Genomic DNA, 27,183 nt, shown 5'->3' with positions numbered 1-27,183 from the left:
TGGGGGAAGGGACTGAGCAGATTAGGGTCAGGGTTTTATTTACCATTTGTCTGGACTATTAGAAAAGTAAAGAATCATGAAATATGAAGTGTTGAATATATTTGTGAAGTTCTCATCAATTCTCCTGAATACATCTGTCATTTCCCTGAATGTGATTAATTATAAAACTAAAAATAATATTGTCGAATTTAAACTTATTTCCAACATGTAGCTGAGTGTTAAATATCCCCATCATGTAGCCAACTGTCTTCTGATTCACTCTTTGTTTATATTCCTATCAGTTTACAATCAGCTGGATCCAATAAAGTAAATGTTGTACCACTAATACAGGAAAATCTTCCAATTTATTCTCCATTCTCAGGTTGTTTATTTCACTGCAATTATCCCGTATGTGGTTCTGACGATACTCCTGATCCGAGGGGTTACCCTGGAGGGAGCCTCTAAAGGAATTGAATTCTACATCGGAAGCCAGTCAGACTTCTCCAAACTGGCTGATGCTCAGGTAAGCTCAACAACAGAATCAACTGAATTTCAAAAATCACTTTTTTTTATTTAACTGTTCCTTCTTTTATTTTGTCTGATTGAGGTATTAAAATTGAGAATTGAAACATACCTTTCAGTCTTTTGATTGTATTTGGAAAGATCATTTTGCACATGTTGCGAAAAGCTAGCTGAGACTTTGTGATGAATTCTAATGAGTTAGTTTATTGTTGTAATCATCTTGGTATGAGCAGGAGGGAATCAATGCTAAGGGCTAGGATGATGATATTAGATACAACTGGATGAGATCGGCAGTGGGATGCAAAGGATTGTTTATTCTCGGTGCCTCTTTCTTTCTGAAATCATGGATTGATTCAGTAATCAGATTTTCTGTTACAATCACTTATGAGACTATGTCATCAATATTTGTTCAATATACATTGGTGGGATATGGGCATTGCTGGCTGGCCAGCATTCATTGCCCATCTCTACTTGCCCTTGAGAACGGCAAAGCTGTGGTAGTCCATTTGACATCTCCTGACCTGTTTAATGTCAATGATATTTGGAGTTTATCGAGACGTGGGAGATGGCATTGTCACAATATCATCTGTACCTGAGATGTGACTACAGAGAGAAAGCAACTGAGCATCTGCTTAACCAAGTAAATTGTTTGATTGCAAAATTAACAGCACATGAACTGTGATAGTGAAGGAAATGTAACTCTCAATGAGTGAACTTAGAGTAGTTCAGAAATAAAATGCAGAATTTTATGCCCTTCCAAATGACAATTTGGGAGCAATGGGACATGAAATTGGGTGGGAAAGCATTAGTTTGTAGCTTCTTGTCATTCATCTATCGTGGTGGCAGAAGATTCATGGATGGATTTTGATGCTCTGCCATTACTTATGGTGTTTAAGTGGCCAATGAATGGCCATTGAAATGTCTCCTCCCTGATTCTGCACCTACTTGTGGAGACCAGGGGACAATCATGAGGAAAGGTGAAATCAAAATCCTGTTGAATTCCTATCGGGCTTCCAAGAAGAGGGAATTCATCTAAAGGCATCAACACTTATTTGAAGGACTCTACTTCGTGTAGATGGGAGGACTGGGGGGAGCTACTGAGAGCTAAGATCCTGCCTTTCAGTTGATCTTCTCCCCCTTCCCCCCAAACCCTTCTTCCACATCAACAATAATAATGTGACTCTACGCATGTACTAGGTAATTTCACACTGAGCCGAGTTTGTAAATGTCAGGAGATATCATTTTTATAACAGCAGAGTGGTGCATATCAGAGATATTTCTCTGAACCTCTGAGTGCAGTCAGAAATTGCTGTGGAATTTACACATTAATAACAAGGAGCATCTGGAGCCTCACCATTTAAGTATAAGATGGTTCGTTACAAATGTGCACTCAGTTTGACATTCATACCTATTTTAAATCTAATTTAAATCATTTTTGTGATCCAAATTAACCCCAATGTATGCAGTTTGCATTTTGCTTAACAGACTGCAGTGCAGAAAATAGCAATGTCTTTGCAGAAGATCAGATTTTTGGTCCAGTGGGGTTTTATTTCTGCTATGAGTCAATTTTGGAGGGAAAATCGTAAAGTTGGCAGCAAGTAGTCAAAGGAAAATCAAATGATGGCCCTCCTGTTAAGTGAGATGGTGTTGATCAGAGCTAGTTTAATTCAGTCAGATCACATTGAGCTGCTGGACTAACTCACACTATGCATCTTGTGGTCAATGTAGTTTTTCAGTTGAATGAGTTCAAGTGAAGTCGTTCAGCGCTGATGAATTCTCCCTTCTATTTATCAGGTCTGGAAAGATGCTGCAACACAAATTTTCTACTCGACATCAGTGGGTTGGGGCAGTTTAATCACATTGTCATCCTACAACAAATTCCACAACAACTGTTACCAAGATACCACCATTGTCTGTGTTGTTAATTGTGCTACGAGTGTGTTTGCGGGATTTATCACCTTCTCCACTCTTGGACACATGGCTCATGTGCAAAACAAGCCCGTTTCAGAGGTTGCACAGTCAGGTAAATACAAAGTTAATCATACTATTCTGCTGCAGGATGGCACATATGTGTCATTTGTTTGACATCGATGGGGCACAAGAGGACACCTGGGCCTGAGTGTAATTTGCCCAAAAGAGCATTGAGTCAATGGGATTAATGGAATGAGAAAGGAACAGAAAAATAATTGAGAATGATAGTAACAGGGCAACAGGCAAACATAGTGGGCGGCACGGTGGCACAGTGGTTAGCACTGTTGCCTCACAGCGCCTGAGACCCGGGTTCAATTCCCGGCTCAGGCGACTGACTGTGTGGAGTTTGCATGTTCTCCCCGTGTCTGCGTGGGTTTCCTCCGGGTGCTCCGGTTTCCTCCCACAGTCCAAAGATGTGCAGGTCAGGTGAATTGGCCATGCTAAATTGCCCGTAGTGTTAGATAAGGGGTAAATGTAGGGTTATGGGTGGGTTGCGCTTCGGCGGGTCGGTGTGGACTTGTTGGGCCGAAGGGCCTGTTTCCACACTGTAAGTAATCTAATCTAAATAAGACAGGTGCTCAGAGAATTCAGTAACAGAAAGATCAACTTTTCCTACATTATTGGAATTAGTGCACAATGAAGTTCTCATGGAATGATTGTGTTTATTAGTGGCTTCTATTTCCGGATTTATTTTGATGTTAAATAAAAGTTGGGTTGATAGCTAGGGAATGGTAGAACAATTATTGCGTGGCAGTGATTAGATTACTGAATAACCTGAGTATCTGCCTCCTTCTATTCATTCTCCCAGGATAACTCTGCCGTCCTGGAAGCAAGATTTGAGAGATTCAGCAAACCTCTAGTGATTTTGAGATGTACTCCATTTGAACTTGATTTGACACCTTCAGGAAGCCAGTGGTTTGATCCACCATGTTCCTGTTGGTAGCAAGTGTTCCATTGTACACCAGCTTGAGTAGCAAGGAAGAACCACCAGCAAGGACAGGTCTGGATATTCCAGTTGTTCTGAACTCCTTGTCACTGCCCCCTTGTTTGACTGAGGCTGGAGGAGTGCATTATCTCCCACTCATCTGCTACTCCATTGATAACAGTATGCATGTAAATGTTTTACCCAGTAACCACCATGGGCAATGATATAACTTAGCTAGAATGGGTTTAAACTTAGAAGATCTATCAACCAGGTTTCTTTGGGAATTCAAGATGGCGGCGACCCAGCAAGTCTGAGTCTACAGTGCTCCTCCCAAGACTTGGGCAAAGTGGGTCGCCCACCCCCACCGCACTCACCAAATCATTTAAAATAGTTTTTACTTAATGTAATTAGTTGTTTAGTATTGAATTTAAACAATTTCATCTTCAGTAAAAATGACTAAAGGGGAGCCTGCAGCTCTCAGCAAGCAGGAACTCCTCCCCCACCCTCTCCAGCTGCAGAAGAGGTGTCCGCAGCCGCCCCGGGGGACTTACTTTCGGTGGCGAGCCTCGTGGGAATAATATCCAAACTTGATGAGAAGATTGACCCTTTTATAGAAGAATCCTGAAGCCGATGGGACTCACTCTCGGCAGCGCTGCAAAAGCAAGACATCAAGGAAATCGAGCGCTGAGTCGGAAGGTCGGAGCTAAAGGCCGCGACCTCCGAAACTACAGCACAATCGGCTGTGAATCAGGTCCGGATTCTCGAACAGCGAGCCTGGACCTTAGAGAATCACATTGACGACCTCGAGAATTGAGGCTGTCGAAAAAATATTCATTTGCTGGGCCTTCCCGAACGGGAAGAGGAAGGCCAGCTTACAGTGTTCCTTGAACAGTGGCTTCCACAGCTTTTGAATCTGGAGGCTGGATCAGGCCAGGTAAGGGTGGAATGGGACTACTGGGTTGCAATACGCGGACCCGGCTCAAACCAGCATCCCCGTCCATTCCTGTTCCGGCTGCAGAGTTATAAGGAGAGGCAGATACTTTTAGAAGCCTCCAGAAATCTTGGAAAAGATCTCCAAGCCATAATCTGTAAAGGATCCAAGATCATGTTATTCCAGGACTTTTCCCCAGCTCTGGTCTGAAAGATGAAGGTGTTTGATGAGGCGAAGAAGTGTTTAAGGGACTTAAGTATTCAGTACTCCTTGCGCTACCCAGCGACGCTACGCTTTAACCATGAAGGGTCCATGTATAACTTCGGATCGCTGGAAAAGACCAAGGAATTTTGGGACTCTCTTGGATAAATTGTAAGAGATAATTGATGTTGGTTTGCTTTCCCCCCACTCCGGTTTACATCCCACCCTCCCTTTTTTTTAATATATTAATCATTTTTTTACCTTACTGTTTAATATTATCTTGGGGGGTGGGGAGAGGGATTTATTTATTTGTTCTCTTCTAAACTATTTTCTCCACCTCCTTGTTTTTTTTTATTTTATATATATATAAATATAAATATATATATATATATATATATAGGCTGGGGGGTCTAGTTAATGTTGGTGAGGGGAGGTGGTTACCTTATACTATTTTACCTCTGTTTCTAGGAGCGGGGTATACATGGTATTAACATTACCAAATATATCCAGGTGTTGGTATGGGGGGGGGGGGGGGCGTGCTCACTGTTAACTCTAGTTCTGTAGTATATTTGAATTTTCTTCATCCTATTGAGGGGCGCCTGGGTCAAGGGTGGGGCACTGGTTTGGAGGGGATACAATAGACTTTTGGAAAGGAAGTGATACCCCCGGGAACAAGGGGGAAAATCTCCATTTAAATACGTTTTATATTTTTTTTATTTCGAAATAGTTTTTTATTTTACTGTTGTGAGTGTGTTAGAGAGCCTTTATTTTTGTGAATTTTATATGCTCTATGCTCGGGATGTTCTGGATAGGGTTTCCCCTCCCGAGGGATCTCGGATTTGCCTGGACAATTATGGTTGATCAGTCGGTTAAGTGGTGCACCTGGAATGTCAAGGGGAGTACTTCACCAGTCAAAAGGAAGAAAATATTATCAAACCTCAAGAAAGAAAGGGTTGATATAGCTCTCCTACAGGAGACACACTTATTGGATAAAGAACACTTGAAATGACGACAGGGTGGATTTGATCAGGCCTTTTTTTCTTCTTTTAGCTCAAAACGCAGGGGAGTTGTTATTCTTATTCGGAAGAATTTCCCTTTCAAAATCCTAAATCAGATAAAAGACGAATCTGGAAGATATATTCTGATTAAAGCCCTTATAAATGGAGAGGAATATGGGATTTTAAATTTGTATTGCCCCCGGCACTTCCTTTTAAATTTATAATGGAAGCCTTCTCAAAGTTGATGGCTCTCGGTGCCCATCATACAATTATAGCGGGAGACTTTAATTGTATTATGGATCCGGAAATAGATGGGATTCCCAAGAGTACTGCAGGAGTATCTCCCAGATCTAGACAATTGGTGGATTTGAACAAAAAGTTAGGACTAGTAAATATATGGAGATGCCTTCATCCACAGGGCAGAGATTTTTCTTTTTACTCCAATCCACACAAATGCCATACCAGAATTGATATGTTTTTTGCCCCTCGATTTTTTAAAATTCCATATCATTCTGTAAAATAGGCAGTATTACAATTTCTGATCACACTGCTGTATATATGGAAATCAAGGCAAGGAACAATGAGACATCACCCTGGCATTGGCGTATGGACCCCTTCCTGATGAAAGACAGTAAATTTGTAAAGTACTTCTCTCAAGAATTTAAAACTTTTTTAGAAATTAATTTAGGTACGGCTAACAACCAATCAATGATGTGGGAGACCATCAAATCTTACGCACGAGGTTTGATCATCTCATACTCAGCGACCCAGAAAAAATTAAAGGGAGAACAACAGCGAATGCTCGAAGCTCATTTAAAAGCGGCTGAAACAGCATACGCTGACAGACCTTCTATTATCAAATTGCAAAGGATTACGGCCCTTAGGACAGCTCAAAACACCACCCTTACCCAAACGGCTAAGAGGGAAATATTATTTGCAAAACAAAGGTCATATGAATTTGGTAAATACTTAGCATTTCTTGCAAAGAAAAAGAAGGCCCCTCAAATATCACGTCTATCAAGGAAAGTACTGGTATTTTTACTCATGATCGTAAAAGGATTAACGCAATCTTCAGAAAATTTTATTCTGATTTATATAAATCACGGGATTGTGAAGACAGGACTTGGAGGATGCAATCATTTTTTAAAAACTTGACCTTTCTGGACCTAACTCGGGAACAGATATCGGTCTTGAATGTTCCCCTAACAATCCAAGAAATACTTGACACAATCAGGCAACTTCAGAGCGGTAAGGCACCTGGCCCAGATGGCTTTCAAGCTGAATTCTATAAAGAATTTACAGGAATATTGGCTGGTCCACTTATGGACATGTATAACTACTCATACAGTCAGGGCTGTCTCCCGCCTTCACCGAAAGAAGCAAATATCTCTCTTATCCTTAAAAAAGGAAAGGACCCAGAAGATTGTGCGTCATACAGATCAATATCCTTTGTAAATGTAGATTTTAAAATCCTCTCTAAAACGTTAGCATTGTGGCTAGAAAGGGTATTGCCACATATCATAAAGGAGGATCAGACGGGGTTCATTAAGGGCCGTAGATCATCCAATAATGTTAGAAGGGTTTTGAATGTGATTCAAGCCTGCCATCAGGGAAAGATACCAGGAATAGTAGTCTCATTAGATGCGAAAAAGGCATTCGACAGGGTTGAATGGTCATATTTGTTTTACACATTGGAAAGCTTTGGCGTTGGAAAGGTGTTTACCAAATGGGTCTCAACACTGTATAGTGATCCCAAAGCAGTTGTGATTAGCAATGGATTAGGCTCGGATAACTTCAGTATGGATAGGGGCTGCCGTCAGGGATGTTCTTTCTCACCATTGCCATTTACGCTAATAATTGAGCCACTAGCAGAAACTATACAGGCTGACCCTAATATAAGGACCCCGAGGATTGGTACAGGTAAACATAAAATTACCCTTTATGCAGATGATGTTCTTCTATTCCTCAGTAATCCTTTGATGTCCGTGCCTCGCTTAATCCAAGTTATTAATACATTTAGTGTATTTTCAGGCTATAAAATTAATTTCTCAAAATCGGAGGCTCTGCCAATGGGTGGCCTTGCTAGTATATCCCACTTATTGGACGGATCCCACTTTCCCTTTCAGTGGTCCCTGGAGGTTTTTTTATAATTAGGCATTTTTATTACCCCAACATTTGGTCAGTTATACAAGGCTAACTTTGTGCATTTACTGGAAAGGGTAAGGCAGGACCTCCAGCGATGGAGACCTTCCAATTTCCTGGCTAGGTAGAATAGCACTGATTAAAATAAATGTCCTGCCCCGTCTCCTATACCCTATGAGAATGCTTCTGGTGATGCTGCTGAGGCTGGCACTACGTAAATTATATGGCTGGTTGGGTTTCTTTATTTGGAATCATAGACAGCCCCTCATTAAGCTGAAGAAGCTACAGCTTCCACAGGCAAGGGGAGGATTGGATTTCCCAGATTTTAGGAAATATCAGTTAAGTTCCCTATTAAGTTACATAGCTGATTGGGTCTTGTCTGACCCGCAATCAATGTGGCTGGACATTGAGGCTTCTCAAGTAAAATGCCCACTTATTAACCTTTTATTTTCAGACAAGAGGAAAATCATTACGGATCACTGTAAAAACCCCATAATACTGAACACAGTTAAAGCTTGGAATATAATGCGGCAAAATGAGGGCAACTCACATAAAACATCCCCCTATGCTCCGATAGTGGGAGCATGGGGATTTCAACTGGGGTTTACAGATGCCACTTTCAAACTCTGGAGATCCAGGAGTATCTCTTGTTTAGGGGTCTACTTAAAGAAGGGATCCTGATGTCTTTTGAACAGCTGCATCAGAAATTCGGATTACCTAATGGAGACCTCTTTCGATACTTCCAAATTCGAAATTACATACAGAAGAAGACTACGTGATTAGATAGTCTTTATAAATCAGATAGAGAATGTAGAATGCTATGGCCAATGGGGGTATCTTCCATCAGTACTATTTATCATTTACTACATGGTGAAGTATTGGGAGATATAGACAATCTGCTTAAAATATGGGATCAGGATTTGGGACTAGAAATCTCTATAGGAACGTGGAATGACATTTGGGAAAATGCCAGAAGAATCACCATCTGCAACAGAAATCAGGCCATTCAGCTGAAGATACTTCATAGGGCCCATATAGCACCAGATCGATTGGCAAAATTTAAGGCAGGAACATCTCCGATGTGTCCCAAATGTAAAATACAGGTGGGCACTTTTGTACATTGCCTATGGACCTGTCATAAGATGCGTAGATATTGGACTAAAGTAGCAACTGCTTTACAGAAATCTTAGGAACGGAAATTAGAGTGGACTCTGTATCTCTCCTTTTGGGCTTTTCGAACTCACCCTCCCTGGATATGCATGGGAAGAGATTATTTTCTATTCTCTCTATATATGCAAGGAAAAATATTTTGATAAACTGGGTGGCTGAGGGCCCCCCTGGACTTTCAATTTGGCACAGATTAGTTATGGAATGTATTCCCCTTGATTTCCTTACAAATATGGTGCACCAAAAGACCAAATTATTTCATAAAATATGGCAGCCCTTCTTGAATTATATAAATACATATATTTCGGCCGTCCTAACAAGGGCTTTTATTTAATTGAAATGGCGAACCTGGCTAGTCCGTGGCCCCTTGGGAGAGGAATCCCGCACGAATACGGGTTTTGTTACATATGATGTTAATACATCCCAGCATGTATCTCACTACCCAATTTCTGTGTTATCCGTTGGGTTTTTGTTTCTCTTAATTGAATAATGTAAGAGACTTATTTCTGCACTCTGGTTAGTTGTCGGTTAGATTAGTAGTTAGTTGAGTTTTTTTTGTTGGGTTTTTTTTGTTAAATTTTGGTTATTATTTATTTAAGATTTAATTGTATATCAATGTTTATGCATAGGTTTTTTTTATTTTGAAAACTTGTAAAAATGTTAAATTTTCAATAAAAATACCTATAAAAAAACAAGTTTCTTTAAAATTATTGATTCCCATTGAAAGTAGGCATTATTCAACAAATGTATAGAACTGATTTAACATAGTTTGAGATATGAAATTACTGACCTTCGACATATCCAGTTCACAATTAAGATGTCACAATCTCACCATTCTGAATTACTGATCTCATGCCCATACATTCATCCTTACATTCAGGGTGTGCCACATGGTACGTTCCAGAAGTAATTGGAATGTCTCAGCTGAGACTTTTTGAATTTGCCTCAACATCAGTGACTATACGGAATTAAATGTAGCAGTGTGTGTTGATTGTACGCAGGACTAATATTATCATTTGTTTTGTATCCATTGTTCAGGGTTTGGTTTGGCCTTTATTGCCTACCCAGAGGCCCTTGCACAGTTGCCATGGGCAACTTTATGGTCCATTTTATTTTTCTTCATGCTGCTCACTTTGGGACTTGACACACTGTTTGCAAGTTTTGGTAAGAATGACATCTTTTAAGTTCAACAATAATGTTACTTAATTTAACCAATCTCTTTCTACTTTTATAAAAGGAACTTATCTAAGCTATTATGTTTGGAATTATTGCTGATGATTGTAATGCATGAGAAAACAATGTTACTCTATAGTCAAATTCTCCACAATGTCTTAATGAAACCTCAGCTTGGTTGAATGAAGTGTGTTCCAAGTTGTAGGAAAGAAATATTCAGGTCATTGTTACCTAACATCTGAAAGATTTACAGTGGAATTCATGTTTTTTTAAAAATCTGCATTCATGTTCAGTCGCTGTTCACAATTTTGTTTTTCTTCATTCATTCATGGGATGAGATCATTGCTGGCTAGGCAGCATTTATTGCCCATCTCTAATTGCCCAGATGGCAGTTAAGAGTCAACCACATTGCAACTGGTCTGGAGCCACATCTAGCCCAGATCAAGTAATGATGGCAGCTTCCTTCTCTAAAAGACATTAGGAAATCAGGTCAGCTTTTCCAACAATCAATTCATGGTCATCATTAGATTCTTAATTCCACCAACTGCCGTGGCAGGATTTGAGCCTGGGTCCCTTGGATATAATCTCTGGATTAACAGTCCAACGGTAATACCATTAGGCCATTGCTTCCCCTTTCCTTGTTCTTTCTGTTGTATCATACAACTCATATTTCTGTTTCTGCTGCCAAGTTCTAGGTGTCTCAATATAATAACTATCATTTTTGATGTACATCTAGACCCTTCTCATCAGGAACAGGATTTGTTAAAATGTATTGAGCAGCAATTATGTTGTGATTCAGTTAACAGACTAATCTGGAGGCCTGGATAAATGACCTGGAGACATGAGATCAACCCTCACCTCTATGTCAAAAAAGAACTGCAGATGCTGGAAATCAGAAATTGCAGGAAGAACTCAGCAGGTTTGGCAGCGTCTGTAGAGAGGAAGCAGAGTTAATGTTTTGAGTCCAGTGACCCTTCTTCAAAAAACAGCATTCTGAAGTCGGATCACTGGATCTGAAATGTTAATTCTGCTTTCTCCCCACAGATGCTGCCAAACCTGCAGAGTGTTTCCAATAGTTTCTGGTTGTGTTTCACGTCAGTGTCTGAGGAATTTGAATTCAATCAAATAAACCTGGATGAAATAACATTGCTGTCAGTAATTTTGACTGTAGAGCTATCATTGTGTCAGAAAAACCCATCTGACACCTAATGCCTTTTATAGAAGGAGATTGTGTGTGAGAGACCTTCTTGAAAACCTCAGAACCATAATCATATGTTAGACCCTGGAATCCTTGATGTGCATTTTGCTTCAATGCTTTATGTTATTAAAGAATCCAACAGAATATTTATTGCAGCTCACTGTTATATACAAACATTATATCCATGTACGCTTCTCGGTGAGTATGAAAGTACTCAATTACAACATGCAGCACAGTTTGTCAGTATGTCATGCTTGAAGTGGCCCAAGTCAAGATAGTTTCTGAGATCTTTCTGCTCTTAAGTCACATAATTATGCAGGGTTTATATAATGTCTTACAGGTTATTATATTAGATAAGATTCCCTACTGTGTGGAAACAGAGCCTTTGGCCCAACAGGTACACACCGACCCTCCGAAGAGTAACCCACCCAGACCCATTCTCTTACGTTTACTCCTGACTAATGCACCTAATACTACAGGCATTTTAGCATGGCCAACTCACCTAATTTGCACATCCTTGGATTGTGGGAGGAAACCAAGCATCCGGAGGAAACCCATGCAGACATCACAACCCCCACTCATTCCACACAGACAGGCACCCAAGGCTGGAATTGAACCTGGGTCCCTGGCACTGTGAGGCAGCAATGCTAACCAATGAGCAACCTTGCTGCCCCACAGTGACGTGGTAACATATTAATTGTGAGGCATGAAACAACAAGCCTCTCTGAAATAAAGCGGCAAGCCACTCAGTTGTGGCTCATTGCTCCGATAGGAAAAATAAACCAGATGAACTGCCTGGCATCAGAAACAGCAAAGGTACAATCTTCCCAATCAGTGTTGCAAACTCTTCTGCAATACAATCTGAGAGAGTTCTCCCACACATTGTTGAACCAAATGTCTAATATTGTCGTTCCCACTGAATCACAGCCTATAGCCCACATCTCAGAATCTTCTATCACCCACCCTGAGATGGTGAGTTACTTTCAGGAGACATTAGCAAGCCTCCATTTTCCAAACATTGCTCTTATACAATTCTGCCCATAGACAGAGAAATCTCTCCCCATTGGCTCCTTCAGTCCTCTTGGCTGCCATTTCTCTGGTGGTGGATTTATCTAAGACTTGGTATAAATCATTAATTAATCACTGATAACTTTTGTTTTCAGTAGAAACAGTAATAACAAGCCTGCTGGACCAGTTTCCTGAGTTCCTTAGGCCAAAGCGTCTTTATCTGACAGCTGGTCTTTGTTTGTTATTTTATTTCCTTGGCCTTCTGTTTGTAACACAGGTAAGTTGTAGCTTAGTCATTTGCGATGTTTCCACATGAGCAATCAACCCTCTCTAGACAAGGATACTCAGTAAAATGAGACACTGTTTCATAAATCACAAAGAGTTAAGTTCAGTCTAAATAAGCTCCCAGCATTTAGAACCCCACTGCTGGTTTGGTTTTGGACCAGGGATGATGATAAAAATGGATAATTGGCAGTCCAGAATAAGAAGAATTAACTGGAGGAGAGCTGACTTCAATGGGCAAAGAATGGAGCTGAGACAGAGAGACAGGAACAAAATTATGGTGGGAAAAACAGTCACTGAACAAAGGGCTATGTTTAAAATAGACATGATTCAAGTACAATCAAGGTATGTTCCCTCAAAAAGCAAAAGGAGAACAAACAAATGCAGAGCTCTGAGGATGAACAAAGGAGATAGAATACAAAATGAAGAAGAAAAAGTGAGGTTATGATGCGTGTCAAGACAAAAACTTCAAGCAGAACACTAAGGTTCAAAGGGGAAATGAAAAGCATATTGGAGAAGTGAAGGGGGTTTAATAAGAAGATTAAGGTCAGAGGTAAAGCCACCATGGGCCTACTGGGCCACAGAGAGACGATGAGTGATGGTTTAATGTGAGAATCACCACACCTCAGGGAAGGGGAGAGGTTGATACTTCGTGGTATCTTCAGCTGGTGCAGGAATTGAAACACACCTCTGACATCTCTCAGCATTTCAAGACAGCTGTCCAGCCAACTGTATTAACTGATGAGAAAGCACTGTCAGCCAAACATATCAAGGAATTCCAAAGTCTTCTATAGGCACATTAATAGCAAAATGAGGAGTTGAGTCAATTAGGGTAAAAAAGGTGGTTTACACAGTGAATCATAGAATCCTATAGTACAGAAGAGGACCTTTGGCCCTCAAGTCTGTACAACCAAAATTATATTAATTCTACATTAATCTCACTTTCCAGCACTTGGCCCACAAGTTGAAATATAGGACATATGGAGACAAGAGACATGACTAAGGCGTTAACTGAATACCTTGCATCTGTCTTTACCAAGGAGGTGGAAGCGACACCAGTTATAGTAATGGAGGAGGAAGCTCTATCACGATAAAGATCAATATTCACCAGGAAGAAGTTTTGAGTAGGCAATCAATATTTAAATTGACAAGGTCCAGAAGCAGGTGTCATGCATCCAAGAACATTTAGGGAAGCAAGTGTAGAAATTAAAGCCCCACTGACCATAATTTTCCAGCCTCCCCTAAACTCAGGGGAGGTGCTGACTGGTTAGACAATTGCAGACGTTACGCCTTTATTTGTAAAAAAAACCTATGAAGGTAAGCCCAGCAATGACAGACAATTCAGTTTAACTTCAGTGGTGGATAAAAATCTGGAAACAAATATTAATGACAGAATCAGTTGAGGCATAGATAAATATGTGGGTTAATTCGGAACAGTCAGCGTGGATTTCTAAAAGGCAAATCATGGCTGACAATTCTTGAAGAGGTAATAGAAAGGATCGATGAGGGTAATGTCATTGATGTGGTGTACATGAACTTTCAAAACTCACTTTAAGCAATGTTACACAGCAGACTTATGAAGAAAGTTATAGCTCATGGTATAAAGGAGATAATAGCTGTCTGGATACAAAATTGGCTGGGTGAAAGAAAATGGAGAATAGTGATCACCAAATATTTTTTGGGTTGTAGGAAGGCTTGTAATGGAGTTCGCCAGAGATCGGGATTGGAACAAAAACAGAAATTGCTGGTGAAACCCAGAAAGTCTGGCAGCATCTGTAGGGAGAAAGCAGAGTTAATGTTTCAAGTCCAGTGACTCATCATCGAGAAATGGTAACTCCACTTTCTCACCAGAGATATACCGTAGCTGCTAGGTTTCACCAGCAATTTCTGTTTGTGTTTTTGATTCAGATGTCCAACATCCATAGTTCCTTGTTTTACATCAGTTGTGGGAGCCCTGCTTTTCCTGCTTTATTTGCAGGGTATAGACCTTGTCTTGTAAGGGACAGTTTCAAAGTTTGGAGGTGACATGAACCTTGGAGGATTGTAAACTCTAAGCAAGAGAGTTGAAAAGTCCACAAGTTCACAGATATGTTGGTGAAGTGAGCAGGTAGCTTCCAGTAAAGCTCAATGCAAGAAGTTTGAGACGATCCATTTTGGGGAGAGAAAACATTTGTAACGTCAGGGGTGCAGTACTTAAGAAGTGCAGGAGTGGTCTGGGCAGCTTTTCACAGATCATTGAAGATAGTAGGACATGTAGAGAGAGCATATGGTATCCTGGGCTTTAATAATAGAGTTCTTAGGGTATAATAGCAAGAAGGTTATGTTGAACTTGTATAAGAAATTTGTTAATCCTCACCAGGTGTGCTGAGCACTGTTGTGAATGCTACAATATTGGAAGGATGTGAACACTTTGGAAGAATGCAGAAGAGATCGACAAAAATGATTCCAAAACGAGAAACTTAATGTATGAGAATACATTGGACAGTTTGGGTCATTCTCCTTAGAGAGGAGAGGAGGGGTCAAGAGAAGATGTGACAGACATTGCCAAACTCATATGAGGTCTGAATAGAGTAGATAGGGAGAAACTGTTCCCCTTTGTGAAAGGATCGAGAATGAGATGGCTCAGATTTAAAGCGATTTGCAAATGTAATGAAGAAGATCTTTTTCACGTTCAGGTCTGGAGTGCACAGCTTTGAAATGTGATGGTGAGTCAATTGAGGTATTGGTGATTATTTAATTGGAAAAAGGGTGTGAGGAAGGGGTGTGTGGCAGGAGTCATAATGCTTGCTGGGAAGCAGTGTGGACATAATGGGCTGAATGGCCACCTTCTGTACTGTAACAATCTATGATTCTGTGACTCTTTCTCTTGTTTGTTTGTGGAATGTGAGTATTGCTGGCTAAGAAGACAGTCAACAGGATGTGATTTATCCATTCCCTGCAGCCTTACAGTGCAGTAGGCAGGATAAATTTCCTAATAATGGGGCGCATGCCAATCACCAGCAGGAAGAGGTGCCATTCTTAGCAAGAGTATCCGATTGACCAGCCATTCCACTAGTGTCAGCAGTGCCACAAGCTCAGTGGTGGGCACTGCTGGTACTGCAGGCAAGGCCACATGTGGGACCAAGGAATCTATAAATCCTGGATATTGGGTCGAGGAAGGTTTGGAAATCTTTGATTGGGATGGATTTTGCAGAGCAGTTGAGCATGATGCTGTGTGTAATTGGAGTGCCCCCAAGTTGCCCCCTGAAAACAACACCCTCCCTTCTTTCCTTCCCACCATTTTATGCATGTCTTTATAAACAAAATGTGGATTCCCACCGACTTGCTTTGCAAAATCCATTTCCAACTCTCCACCCTCAGTACCCTTGTCCCTTGATGAAGATTTCCAATTCCTTCCTGAAGGATCATCGTTGAGCTGAAATGTTAATCTTATTCATCTCCCTGTTGAATCTGTCTGCCCTGTTGAATAATTCTAGAATTTCCTGATTTCCATCTCAACTTTCCAGCACCTGAAATTCTTTGCTTTGTAAATCAACTTTCTTTTCTGCCTGGTGCCTGCTTTAGCTTGGTTGTGGGGAATGCAGTTTTGGAAAGTGCTCTTGCAGGACACTTGCCGAAGTGGTGAATGTTGAAGGTGTTCCTTGGTGAGTCAATTAAACAGGCTGCGTTCTCTTGGATTGTGTCATGCTTTCTGTGTTTCACAAAGTCCATAAGCCTCATCAATTGGATCACAAAACTGTAGAATAGAAATCAGAAGGAATGGTCATCAAACTTTACAGCACTGTGGTCAGACCTTACCTTAACTACTGCGTCCAGTTCTTCCCAACAAGACAGACAGACACATGGATACTGGAGACTGTAATGCTAGGAGCCACAAGACTGACCCCTAGAATTGGGGTTTTGAGTTATGAGGAAAGATTCAAGAAATTGTACTTTTCAGGCTGCAGACCAGTTCATTTTGAGAGGTGATCTCATGCGGTTATAGAATGTGATTTTACTCAGAATATTAAATTTATGAGATTGGAGAGCTTGGTTTAAAATGAGGAAAAGCAATTTGAGAATTTATGTCTGGAATTCTGCAACACATGAAGAATGATTGACACACAGCACTAATTTCTGCATTGAGCAGTGGAGGCTAAAATCTAGAAATCATTGATGAAGCAATCAGATGTTGCAATATCAGGGTGTTCACCAATTATTAACGTCTGTATGAAGATGGAGTGATGACCTTCCTCATCCAGGATAAAGCTGTGGTCTCTATATTTATTGCTGCCTTTAATTCCCACGATCGCAGTAATAAAAAGAAAATATTTTGACTAATGTTGCAGATTTAATTTAATAAAGACGATTGCAATTTGAGCAGAGGGAAAGTTGATGAGGAATATGTGTTATCTGAGAATGTAGTAGAGGTCATGGGAAGGGGAGATATCTAGAGGACTTTTGTGAACATTTCATAAATATCATTAGTACAATGTTCCCAGGAAGTTAAAACAGTGAATAAAATATTGAAAGGCATGGAAAGATCATAATATATAAATCCAGAGAGGTGTTGCACCTGACCGAGATCACATCTGGACAGAATCATAGACTCTCTGCAGTGTGGAAATACCATTTAGCCCATCAAGTCTGCATTGATCCTCTGAAGAGCTGCGCACCCAGAACCATCCTCTACCCTACAACCCTGCGTTCCCCATGGTTAATCTGCCTAGCCTTTGCATCCCTGGACACTATGAACAATTTAGCATGGCCAATCCACCTAATCCACATATCTTTGGACTGTGGAAGGAAACCAGAGCACCTGGAGTAAACCCACACAGACATGGGGAGAACTTATAAACTCCACACAGACAGTCACCCAAGGGTGGAATCAGACTTGCATTCCTGGCATTGTGAGGCAGCACTGCTAACCACTGACCCACCGTGCTGCTACATGCAACATTGATTGTTTATTTCAAAAAAGAAAAATGGAACACAACTGTGAGATTTAGATTTGCTTTATTATGCAACAAGAAGCTATTAAGATGTGCATGGTACCCTAGACATTTTAATATACAACCAAACTAAATATGTGGTATGTCTTGCTACTTTATTTTATATATACTGGCTGTTTTATTTTAAGGAAATGTTAACGTTTGGGCTAATTTACGTAAAGATTGATCTTCTAACGATCAGTATTGCAATGTAAGCAGTTAGTAAGAAAAACAAGCCAGCTGGGGGCAAGGGGTCAGCTTTGAAAAATAACGAAACCTTGAGCGAGACAATACTTCTGCTAATATGGTGCAAAAACAACCAGATAAGAGTACAAGGTGCGAGACGGTTGGTAAGTTCAAGGGCTGAAAATATCATTAGACAGGGAAGTGGGCTATGCGGCTGGAGTTCGAGACAATGAGGACATGATCATATGCTTTCTCTGTAAGAAATGAGATCATTGTAAAGCAATGACCCTCGTGACCTCTAGGGGCCATAGGGGAGGCTCTAAATTGCTATATAAGAAAGATCGCTGTAATGCTTGGGTACGCTTTTCTTTGGGAAGGCGTCCAATTCTGCAGAATTTGTTAATAAAATCTTTGTTCTCTTGAATTTGTCCAGAGCGATTATTTAGAAGTGAATTTTCATTTCTAACAACTTGGGGGCTCGTCCGGCTCCACACTCCGGCTGCGGTGGGCTCGAGGAAGGACATCGGAGACGGTGCACCCTACCGAGTTCGGTAGTCTCCGATTCCTTCCTCGCCGTCCCGCTTCGCGGCTTGAGCGAGTGGTATCCGGGAGGCTCAGGAGAACAAAGAGGGAGGAGACTGGCCAGTCATAAAGGGACAAACGGGCAGGGGATCGAGTAATTTTGGTGCACCGAAGCCAGGTAGGCACAGATTTCTTCTGTTGCGTTCGGACAGGTTTGGTCTCTGATTGATGCGCGAAACTCAAGGACACCTTGTCTTGTCAGGTGTTGTTTACGTACCGGAGTCTCTGCGCTCAATCGGTTACCAGGGTTTGGTCTCTGCTTGATGCACAGGACTCAAGGACACCTTGTCTTGTCAGGTGTTGTTTACGTACCGGAGTCTCTGCGCTCAATCAGTTACCAGGGTTTGGTCTCTGACTGATGCGAAACTCAAGGACACCTTGCCTTGTTTGGTGTTGTTTACGTACCGGAGACTCTGCGTTCAGTCAGTTACCAAGGGTTGATTACCTGTTGCCGCTACCTGGTCGATCATAAGGAAATCCGGTGAGTGTGGGATATTCTTGTTTCTCGCACGGGCGGTTTATTTGCTTGTACTTATCTTCGGTATGGGAAACGGGGGCACAAGAGTGCCTAAACCGTTGCCTGATGAAGAATACAAGGGGGTGCCGGATGATAGCCCGTTAGGACGAATGTTACGTAACTGGGGTCATGGGAAAAGAAAGGGGAAGTCTAGACGAAAAATGGTTAAATTTTGCGAAAAAATGGTCACAACAACCTATTCAAGGGGGTTCTGTTTGGTGGCCCAAATTTGGATTGGACGAGGATTGGGTTTGTCAAATTTTAAATGATCATTTAAAGAATAAATATAATCCAAGACTAAAACAGAGAGAAACAGAGAGAGAGAGACATGAGGAGAAAAGGGGATAAAGAAGTAGTGAGACTGTCCCCGCACGGGAGGTCCCGGTTGGGGAACGGACCACAGGATTTGTTGTAGCCCCATTAAACTCAAATGATATAAGACAACTGAAGTTTTTTTTTACCAGCAGTTTGCAGTAAGACCGACAGAGAGAGAGAGAGAGAGAGAACTTCTTGCAAAACATTTAACTCTCTGTGATTCGGGTTGAATGCACATTTGTTTGTTGGTGATTGAATGAGGAAGTTTTATTCACTGGAACTTGAGTTCCAGGATTGTTTTAAATGTGATTTTTATGAAAACTTAACATGATTTATTTTCACTATGTGAAGGACAGTTGTAGTTAGGACTTCCATAGTTATTATCTGAGACCTTGGATTCGGCTAAGACAGTTATGATTATTTTATGACCTAAAGTATTGTAATTGAGAAATAGTTAGGAGTACACAAGAAAACTAATTTTGGATCTAAATTAGGATACTAAATCTGGGTGATTACAGTGGGTTTTAAAATTTGGGAACTGTATGTATTTTATATTTTAAATATTAAATACTAAATAAATGGATATAAATATATAAATATGTTTACAGTTTAGGAACAGGCTTTAAAGTTAGTCAAGCATGAATTATTAAAATTGGTGTTTGAGGATATGAGAAGTTTGGAACATTACAATATTTCTTAAAAAGTGCCTATAGGGGACAAGGAAATTGGGTTTGTGTGTGACCCCCTCACCAGTGGGGAGGTCGGAACATTTAAAAAGGAAATGACGGTCCTGGATGAGAATCCGATAGGATTGTCAGAACAAATTAATTAATGTTTGAGGCCCAGTCTATATATGTGGGCTGAGATAATGTCTATTTTTGAATATACTATTTACTGGGGGAGAAAGGAGACTTATATGGGGATACTGAATAGGGAAAGTGGTAATTGAGATTTTTGTAAAAAAAACTAGTAACAGCGCCGGTATTAAGCTTGCCGGACAATTTGGCATGGGAGGGGGATGGTTAGGGGTGAGGACAAATATCCCCTTCAGAACCCTAACTGAGACAACCATAATATAGAAAAGTGAAATAATATACTAGACATGCAAAATTTGATAATCTGAGGGATACAAACTTGCATCCCCAAACAGCGAAAGTTAGCCAAGGTTTTCGACCTGAGGCAGGGAAAGGACGAGTCTCCCTGTCCATTCTTACACAGATTAAGGGAGCGGTAGAAATGAGTACAAAGGCATGGCCTGATATCCAGAAGAAGTTACAGAAGATAGAGGACGGGAGCAGTAGAAATGAGTCGGAGTTGTTACAGGAGGTTCAGAAGGTATTTGTATAGAGAGGCATAATGGCGGAGGAACGGAAGGCTAAGATACTGGTAGCAGTAGTATGGGAGGACTGTATGAAAGACAAAAGGAGTTGGATAAATACGGTGTTTATCTAAACCTGAATATTTATGTCTGTGTGGGCCGCCCCCCCGTAGGAATTTTGTGTTGGTGAAGATTTATGTGTGTCTTTGTGTGTGCAAATTTGATTGTAAAAAAAATAGTCTCTGTGGATGTGAGAATTTGTGTTTATGTATGGATTTTTTTTTATATAAAAAAAAGGGCTTCTCAGCTAACAAGCAGTTTAACACTTTGTGGTCTGGCTTGAATTCATCTGTTTGTTAGTGCATGAATGTTTGAGCGTTTGTCACCTAGAGCGTGAGTCATGAGATATGTGGCTTCGCTGTTTCTCGTTTACTCCACCAGGGATTCCTGACTCAGACCCCTCCACTCGATATCCACCTCCACAAAGTGGAACCGGGAGACTGGGTTTTGATAAAATCCTGGAAACCGAAGAAACTCCAATCACTCTGGGAGGGACCGTTTCAGGTGTTACTCACCACCGAAGTTGCCATACGAACAAAAGAAAAAGGGTGGACTCACACCGCCAGACTAAAAGGCCCGGTGTCGCCGCCCAAAGAGGACTCTTGGTCGTGTGAGGCCGGTGATGAACCGTTGGTGGTGAAGTTAAAGAAACATCAAAAATGAACTCTCTTGGGACTCTTTTGCTACATACTGTATTATTATTTGCCTTCCTTTTAGTGGGGAAATTGACTGGTAACTGTGATAAATGCCGCTCTAGGGTTCGGGTGTGGGACACTGAGTTAGAGTTACGCGGATCCTTTGTATCCCACTCCTCTTATGCTAATAATACTCGCTGTTATGACATATACTCACGCCAAAAGTGCTGGGAAAAGGGAAAACTATACTATCAAGTAAAAAACAGGGGATATCTCGGTCTATCTAAGGCTAGGGTCTATCGTTGCCCTTTTATAAATTACGAATGGTTGTGTATGTCAACAGACAGTTTACAGGGACATGCTGAATTGCTGGAAACAGATAAAAGAAGACCTAAAGGGGAATGTGCCAAATGCGGCGCCATAGTTCAACTGGGAGATCCTAACTTCTTCTCCCTTTGCCATGATGAGGAATCACGGGAGGAATGTTGGGAGGATGGGAAATTGTATTATCAAATGTTAAATAAGGGATATATTGGATGGCCTGAGGGGAGGGTCCATGAATGTATTTGGGAAGAACACGAATGGGTCTGCATTAAAAAAAAGACGGTTGGGATAAGGCTAACAGGCTGTGCGACAAATGCCGCCAAACTGTGAAATGGGGAGACCATGTCTTTCCGGGGTCTTTTGTGTTTCACACTAAAATAAGTGGTGCCTGTTACAACCGGGAGAAAATGATACCATTTTGGGAGGATGGGGAACATTACTACCAGGTATTCAGCCTGGGATATTACACGAGTGGAAATATAGACTGTCCACTTATGGAATAATGGCTCTGTATCAGTTTTACTGGCTCGACAGCGGACCACTTTGACCGGGTTAAGGAAATATATCCCGGGTTAGAGAAATCTATTCCAAATTACGATGCCAGAATAGCCGCCTCAGCCAAGGTTTCCTCCCTCTATGAGGACGTTGAGAGTTGGCTTACTCTTCCTGATGTTGCGAAAAAATCTCTTTATTGACTTCACGTCTCAAATTGCCAAAATTTTAAATGTGACGAGGTGTTGGGTTTGTGGGGGTCCGCATATGACCGAGCAGTGGCCATGGACGGGGGAGAGTTTGGATGTTCAGGAAATCCTCGAATACAATTGGACTTACTCCAAGAACAGAATTTATCAAGTCTGGAAATTGCAGAATACCCCGACGGGCCACTTCTGCATTGGGAAACAAGGGTCCCGCCCAGTTGGTGACAGCCCCTGTCAGCGGGTCTTGAATCTCACCACAGACACTTGGTGGCCCCGACCCTTGGTTGGTTTCTCACCAAACAACCCCTTGGGTTGTCTTTCACCCAACAAGGGGATCTCACCTGCAGGCGGTTGCATCCCACCTCTGATTCCTGGAATTGCAGTGGTTCTGGCCCTTATGCGTGAATGCCGGGAATTAGAGAGGCATGGGACGGTGTTGCCAGGGACAGTGGAGGGGGGTCCAGCTCCTGATGGTTTATTTTGGATTTGTGGGGATCTGGCGTATTCCAGGTTACCACAGGAATGGGGTGGCTTATGCTTCCTCGGTATAGTCAGACCGGAGTTCTTTCTCCTCCCCCGTGATCAAGGGGCTGACCTAGGGGTTAAGTTGTTCGACTCCCTGCAACAGAGGCCCGGAAGACTGGCACGGAAGCGTAGGAGTGCTAGTCAGTGGAATGTCCACAAGTACGGAGACATCCACTTGGCCAAGTGGGGCGCAGATTGGCCACCGTCCCGTATCATTGAGTATTATGGGCCGGCAAGTTGGGCTCAGGATGGCACTTGGGGTTACAGAACTCCAATTTATATGCTTAATCGTATCATTCGCTTGCAGGCGGTGATGGAAATAATCACCAACAAAACCGCCTTCGCATTGGAATTACTGGCTAGATAGCAGTCTCAAATGAGGGCTGCAATATATCAGAATCGTCTTGCTTTAGACTACCTGCTTGCCTCTGAAGGGGGTGTCTGCGGGAAGTTTAACACGACAAATTGTTGTCTGGAGATAGACGATAACTACGAGGCTGTCCTAAAAATCACCCGGGACATCCGTAAAATAGCCCATGTACCTGTCCAGACGTGGCGACCTATAGGGGACGCTAGTTGGTGGAACACGCTTTTTGGGGGTGGCTGGTGGCGCATGGCATTAATAATGATGGTGGGTGTCGGGGCCCTGTTCCTCGTTATTCCCTGTCTGGTTCCTTGTGTTAGGGTATTGATCCAACGCCATATCGCCCAGATGCAAGCCATTGCCATACCCCAACATGGTACTCATGAACTTAAAGTTTTACTATTGAAAAGACAGAAGGACCTCCCTGAGCCGTAATTCAGCCTATTCTGTTACGCATGCACATCTTAAAAAGAAAAAGGGTGGAGTTGTGAGATTTAGATTTGCTTTATTATGCAACAAGAAGCTATTAAGATGTGCATGGTACCCTAGACATTTTAATATACAACCAAACTAAATATGTGGTATGTCTTGCTACTTTATTTTATATATACTGGCTGTTTTATTTTAAGGAAATGTTAACGTTTGGGCTAATTTACGTAAAGATTGATCTTCTAACGATCAGTATTGCAATGTAAGCAGTTAGTAAGAAAAACAAGCTAGCTGGGGGCAAGGGGTCAGCTTTGAAAAATAACGAAACCTTGAGCGAGACAATACTTCTGCTAATATGGTGCAAAAACAACCAGATAAGAGTACAAGGGGCGAGACGGTTGGTAAGTTCAAGGGCTGAAAATATCATTAGACAGGGAAGTGGGCTATGCGGCTGGAGTTCGAGACAATGAGGACATGATCATATGCTTTCTCTGTAAGAAATGAGATCATTGTAAAGCAATGACCCTCGTGACCTCTAGGGGCCATAGGGGAGGCTCTAAATTGCTATATAAGAAAGATCGCTGTAATGCTTGGGTACGCTTTTCTTTGGGAAGGCGTCCAATTCTGCAGAATTTGTTAATAAAATCTTTGTTCTCTTGAATTTGTCCAGAGCGATTATTTAGAAGTGAATTTTCATTTCTAACAACAACTAATTCCAGCCCTTCAAGGAATGAGAATAAATCGAGCAAACAGGGTATTTTGCGGTTGAGAAAAGATAAATTCTTAAATCCTTTTAATGTCTATTTTAAAGATTTGAATGTTATGTTTTTTTCCATTTAATGCTTTCTAATTTACCATTTCATTTTAGGCTGGGATTTATTGGTTACATTTAATGGATTATTTCTGTACTGGATGGATTCTCATTGTAGTTGCTCTGTTGGAACTCATTGGTCTCAGCTGGATCTATGGTGGGTATGACTGGAAAAAAAAATAATTACAATTGAAATATATTTATGAGAATACTTTCACCTCTTCAGAGAACACTACAAAGTCTACACTGGATATTGTGCAGATTACTATAGGGTTTGAACAGTTAGTGAGGATTTAGACTTGAGACAAATGAATAATGACAGAGGCAAAAGTTTAGGATTTTAAAATTCATGAACTAATTTTATTGAACTATGTTTCAAAATCACAAGGCTATGATACAGATATAACAGGTGAACAACATCATGCATGTCCCACAGTGAAAAGCAAAATTTCGAAACTAATTGACTTGCTATTCAATCATGCCCTCACTTGATAACTACCCCACAGCAACTGAATCCTTCCAATCCAATTAACCTGTGGCATACTTGCCTTCATTGGAAGTGGCATTGATTGTAAGGGTAGGCAAATTATGCTGCAGCTTTATGGAACTTTAGTTAGGTCACACTTGGTGTATTACATACAGTTCTGGTCACCACAGTAGCAGATGGATGTGGATGCTTAGGAGACGTTTACTAGGATGTTGCAGGGTATGGGGATTTTAGCTATGAAGAACATTTAGACAGACTGGGTTTGTTTTCATTGGAATATGCAAGGTTGAGGGTGACTTGATAGAAGTTTAGAAGATTGTGATGGCATGGATTGAGTGGAAGGTAAGAGTTTTTTTTCCCAGGGTGGAGGGATCAATTATTAGGGGACACACTTTCAAGGTGTGGGGGGATGTTTCGAAGTGATCTACAAGGCATGTTTTTCACACAAAGGGTGGTGAGTGCCTGGAACACGCCTGCTAGAGGAGATGGTGGAAGTAGACACAATAGCAGCATTCAAGAAGCACCTGGACAAATACATGAATAGGAAGGGAATAGAGGGATACAGATCCTGTTCGTGAGGACAGTTTTATTATGGAAGAGCAAAATGTGTAAGCGCAGGCTTAGAGGGCCGATAGGCCTATTTCTATACAGTTGTGTTCTTTGTCCATTCTGACTGTTTCAAAACCCCCAAATATTCCCTTCCTCCTTCATAACAGAAGCATCACATGGGTAGATTCTTAACATTGTTTCAAGACTTCTCACTTCCCTGACCACAATGATGATCCTACAAAATCAGGAGATTCCCTTAATGAGATTGTTCCTGTGAGTGTCTTGATCATCATAGAGATTAGGAACATTAATATGCTTCCTGATCCTTTATCTTGGGACACAGGAATAAGAGTAGGCCATTCAGTCCATCAAACCTGTTCCCCTATTTAATACCATCATGGTCAGTCAACACACCAATGTCTTTTATCTGTGCTATCCATATCCATTCATTCCATTGGACAAGTTTCTTGGTCATTTTCTTGCCCTTATAGTGCCCTGAGAATACAGCCAAGGGAATACTATTTACTGATGACCTGTTTACAGGAATTAACATAAGCCATTGTTTCCACTCCCTTAACCATTGTTCACACAAAGATCAGGCTCATCAATTCTAAAGTGATGAATGCAATTTCTTAGCCGACATTTTACATTTCCAGATTTTGGAAGACCAGGCATTGGCTGGAAGCTGTACACCAGGATCAGGCAGATGTCCCAACACACTGGCTATATGGGAATTGCCTGGGAATGTATGATACTCATGGAAATACCCAGTGTCAAAAATCCTCTGAATAAGTTCCAACTCTGAGTTAGAGACAGAGACTTCAGAAAGTTCTGACTGACTTATAATTACCCAGGAAATGTTAGAAGGATTAAAATCTGCTCTCATTATAAAAATGACTCCCTCAATCATTCACGTTGACCTGACAATGAATAACATTGACAGTCTCCCACCAAGTCATTCACCTGTGACATCACGTCCCATGGGCATGTGACCACCCACCACTCTCTATTCCAGACAACACACACCTCTCATCTCCACTATCAAACACTCCCAACTCCATATCTGACCAGATCCAAATCTTCCACAACCCTGCTCCACAACCAACATGACTTCACCACATCATCAATCCCCACTCATTGGCACCTTTGGCCTCAACCTGCCACCTCACTTCATCTCCCATTCACCTTGAACACTTGTCTTCTCGAAACAGTGTGAGAGTTCCTTCAAGACCTTTAAATCTTGGAGTACAGATAATCGATTTGGTGATAAGGAACACTCTGTTCATCCAATTTGAAATCTTCAGCGATCCTTTCTCTGTTTAACCTGTTCATCAATGCCACCTGTACAAGATGAACTTCAACAGAAAACAAGCTGCCCTGAAGACAGGACAGTGCGAGTGATGGTGTCTCTCTGCTTCCTTGCCATTCACAGGGATAAACAGATTCATCAAGGACATGGAGATGATGATTGGGAAAAGGAATTGGCTTTTCTGGCTCTGGTGGAGAGCTTGTTGGATTCTGATCTCTCCGTGCATTTTAACCGTAAGGAGATGTTACATCTTTGAGTGATTTAAGCTGAATGTAAAAATGTACAGTAAGTCCCTTTCATCATGTTACTGATTTTACTTTCTGTGTTTATTTCATTCAGGCAATCTTAGTCTGGTCCTTAACAACATTTGCCCTTCCAACATATGGACCAGTTGAATACTCTGTCTGGTCAATAGCGCTGGGCTGGTGTATGATCATCTTCTGTATTATGTGGGTACCCATAATAGCCGTGGCGAGAGTTGTCCAAGCTGAGGGCCCCACCTTTTGGCAGGTGAGGAAATGTTTGAAAGATCGGGAAACAGTTTCTGTGACAGCCTCTCAGACTCCTACTTTACAGCAACTTTTAGTAATACAGTGCCTCCACTGCT

At 41.4% G+C, this 27,183-nt stretch overlaps 1 protein-coding gene across 1 annotated transcript in view; it reads left to right on the top strand.

Moving 5' to 3' along the window:
- Positions 1–21,108, top strand: part of LOC132820014 (sodium- and chloride-dependent neutral and basic amino acid transporter B(0+)-like) — a 130,950-nt gene extending 109,842 nt beyond the window's left edge. The window contains exons 4-8 of the mRNA XM_060831941.1: positions 362–502; positions 2,296–2,524; positions 9,875–10,000; positions 12,374–12,492; positions 20,827–21,108. Of these exons, the coding sequence (XP_060687924.1) occupies positions 362–502; positions 2,296–2,524; positions 9,875–10,000; positions 12,374–12,492; positions 20,827–21,108 (897 nt within the window). The remainder of the gene's footprint in view (positions 1–361; positions 503–2,295; positions 2,525–9,874; positions 10,001–12,373; positions 12,493–20,826) is intronic.
- Positions 21,109–27,183: the final 6,075 nt, after the last annotated feature.

Source organism: Hemiscyllium ocellatum, chromosome 11 (assembly GCF_020745735.1).
Source record: "Hemiscyllium ocellatum isolate sHemOce1 chromosome 11, sHemOce1.pat.X.cur, whole genome shotgun sequence".
NCBI classification, from domain to species: domain Eukaryota; kingdom Metazoa; phylum Chordata; class Chondrichthyes; order Orectolobiformes; family Hemiscylliidae; genus Hemiscyllium; species Hemiscyllium ocellatum.
The sequence above is the reverse complement of the archived record's forward strand: the minus strand, read 5'-3'. Positions and strand labels throughout refer to the sequence as shown.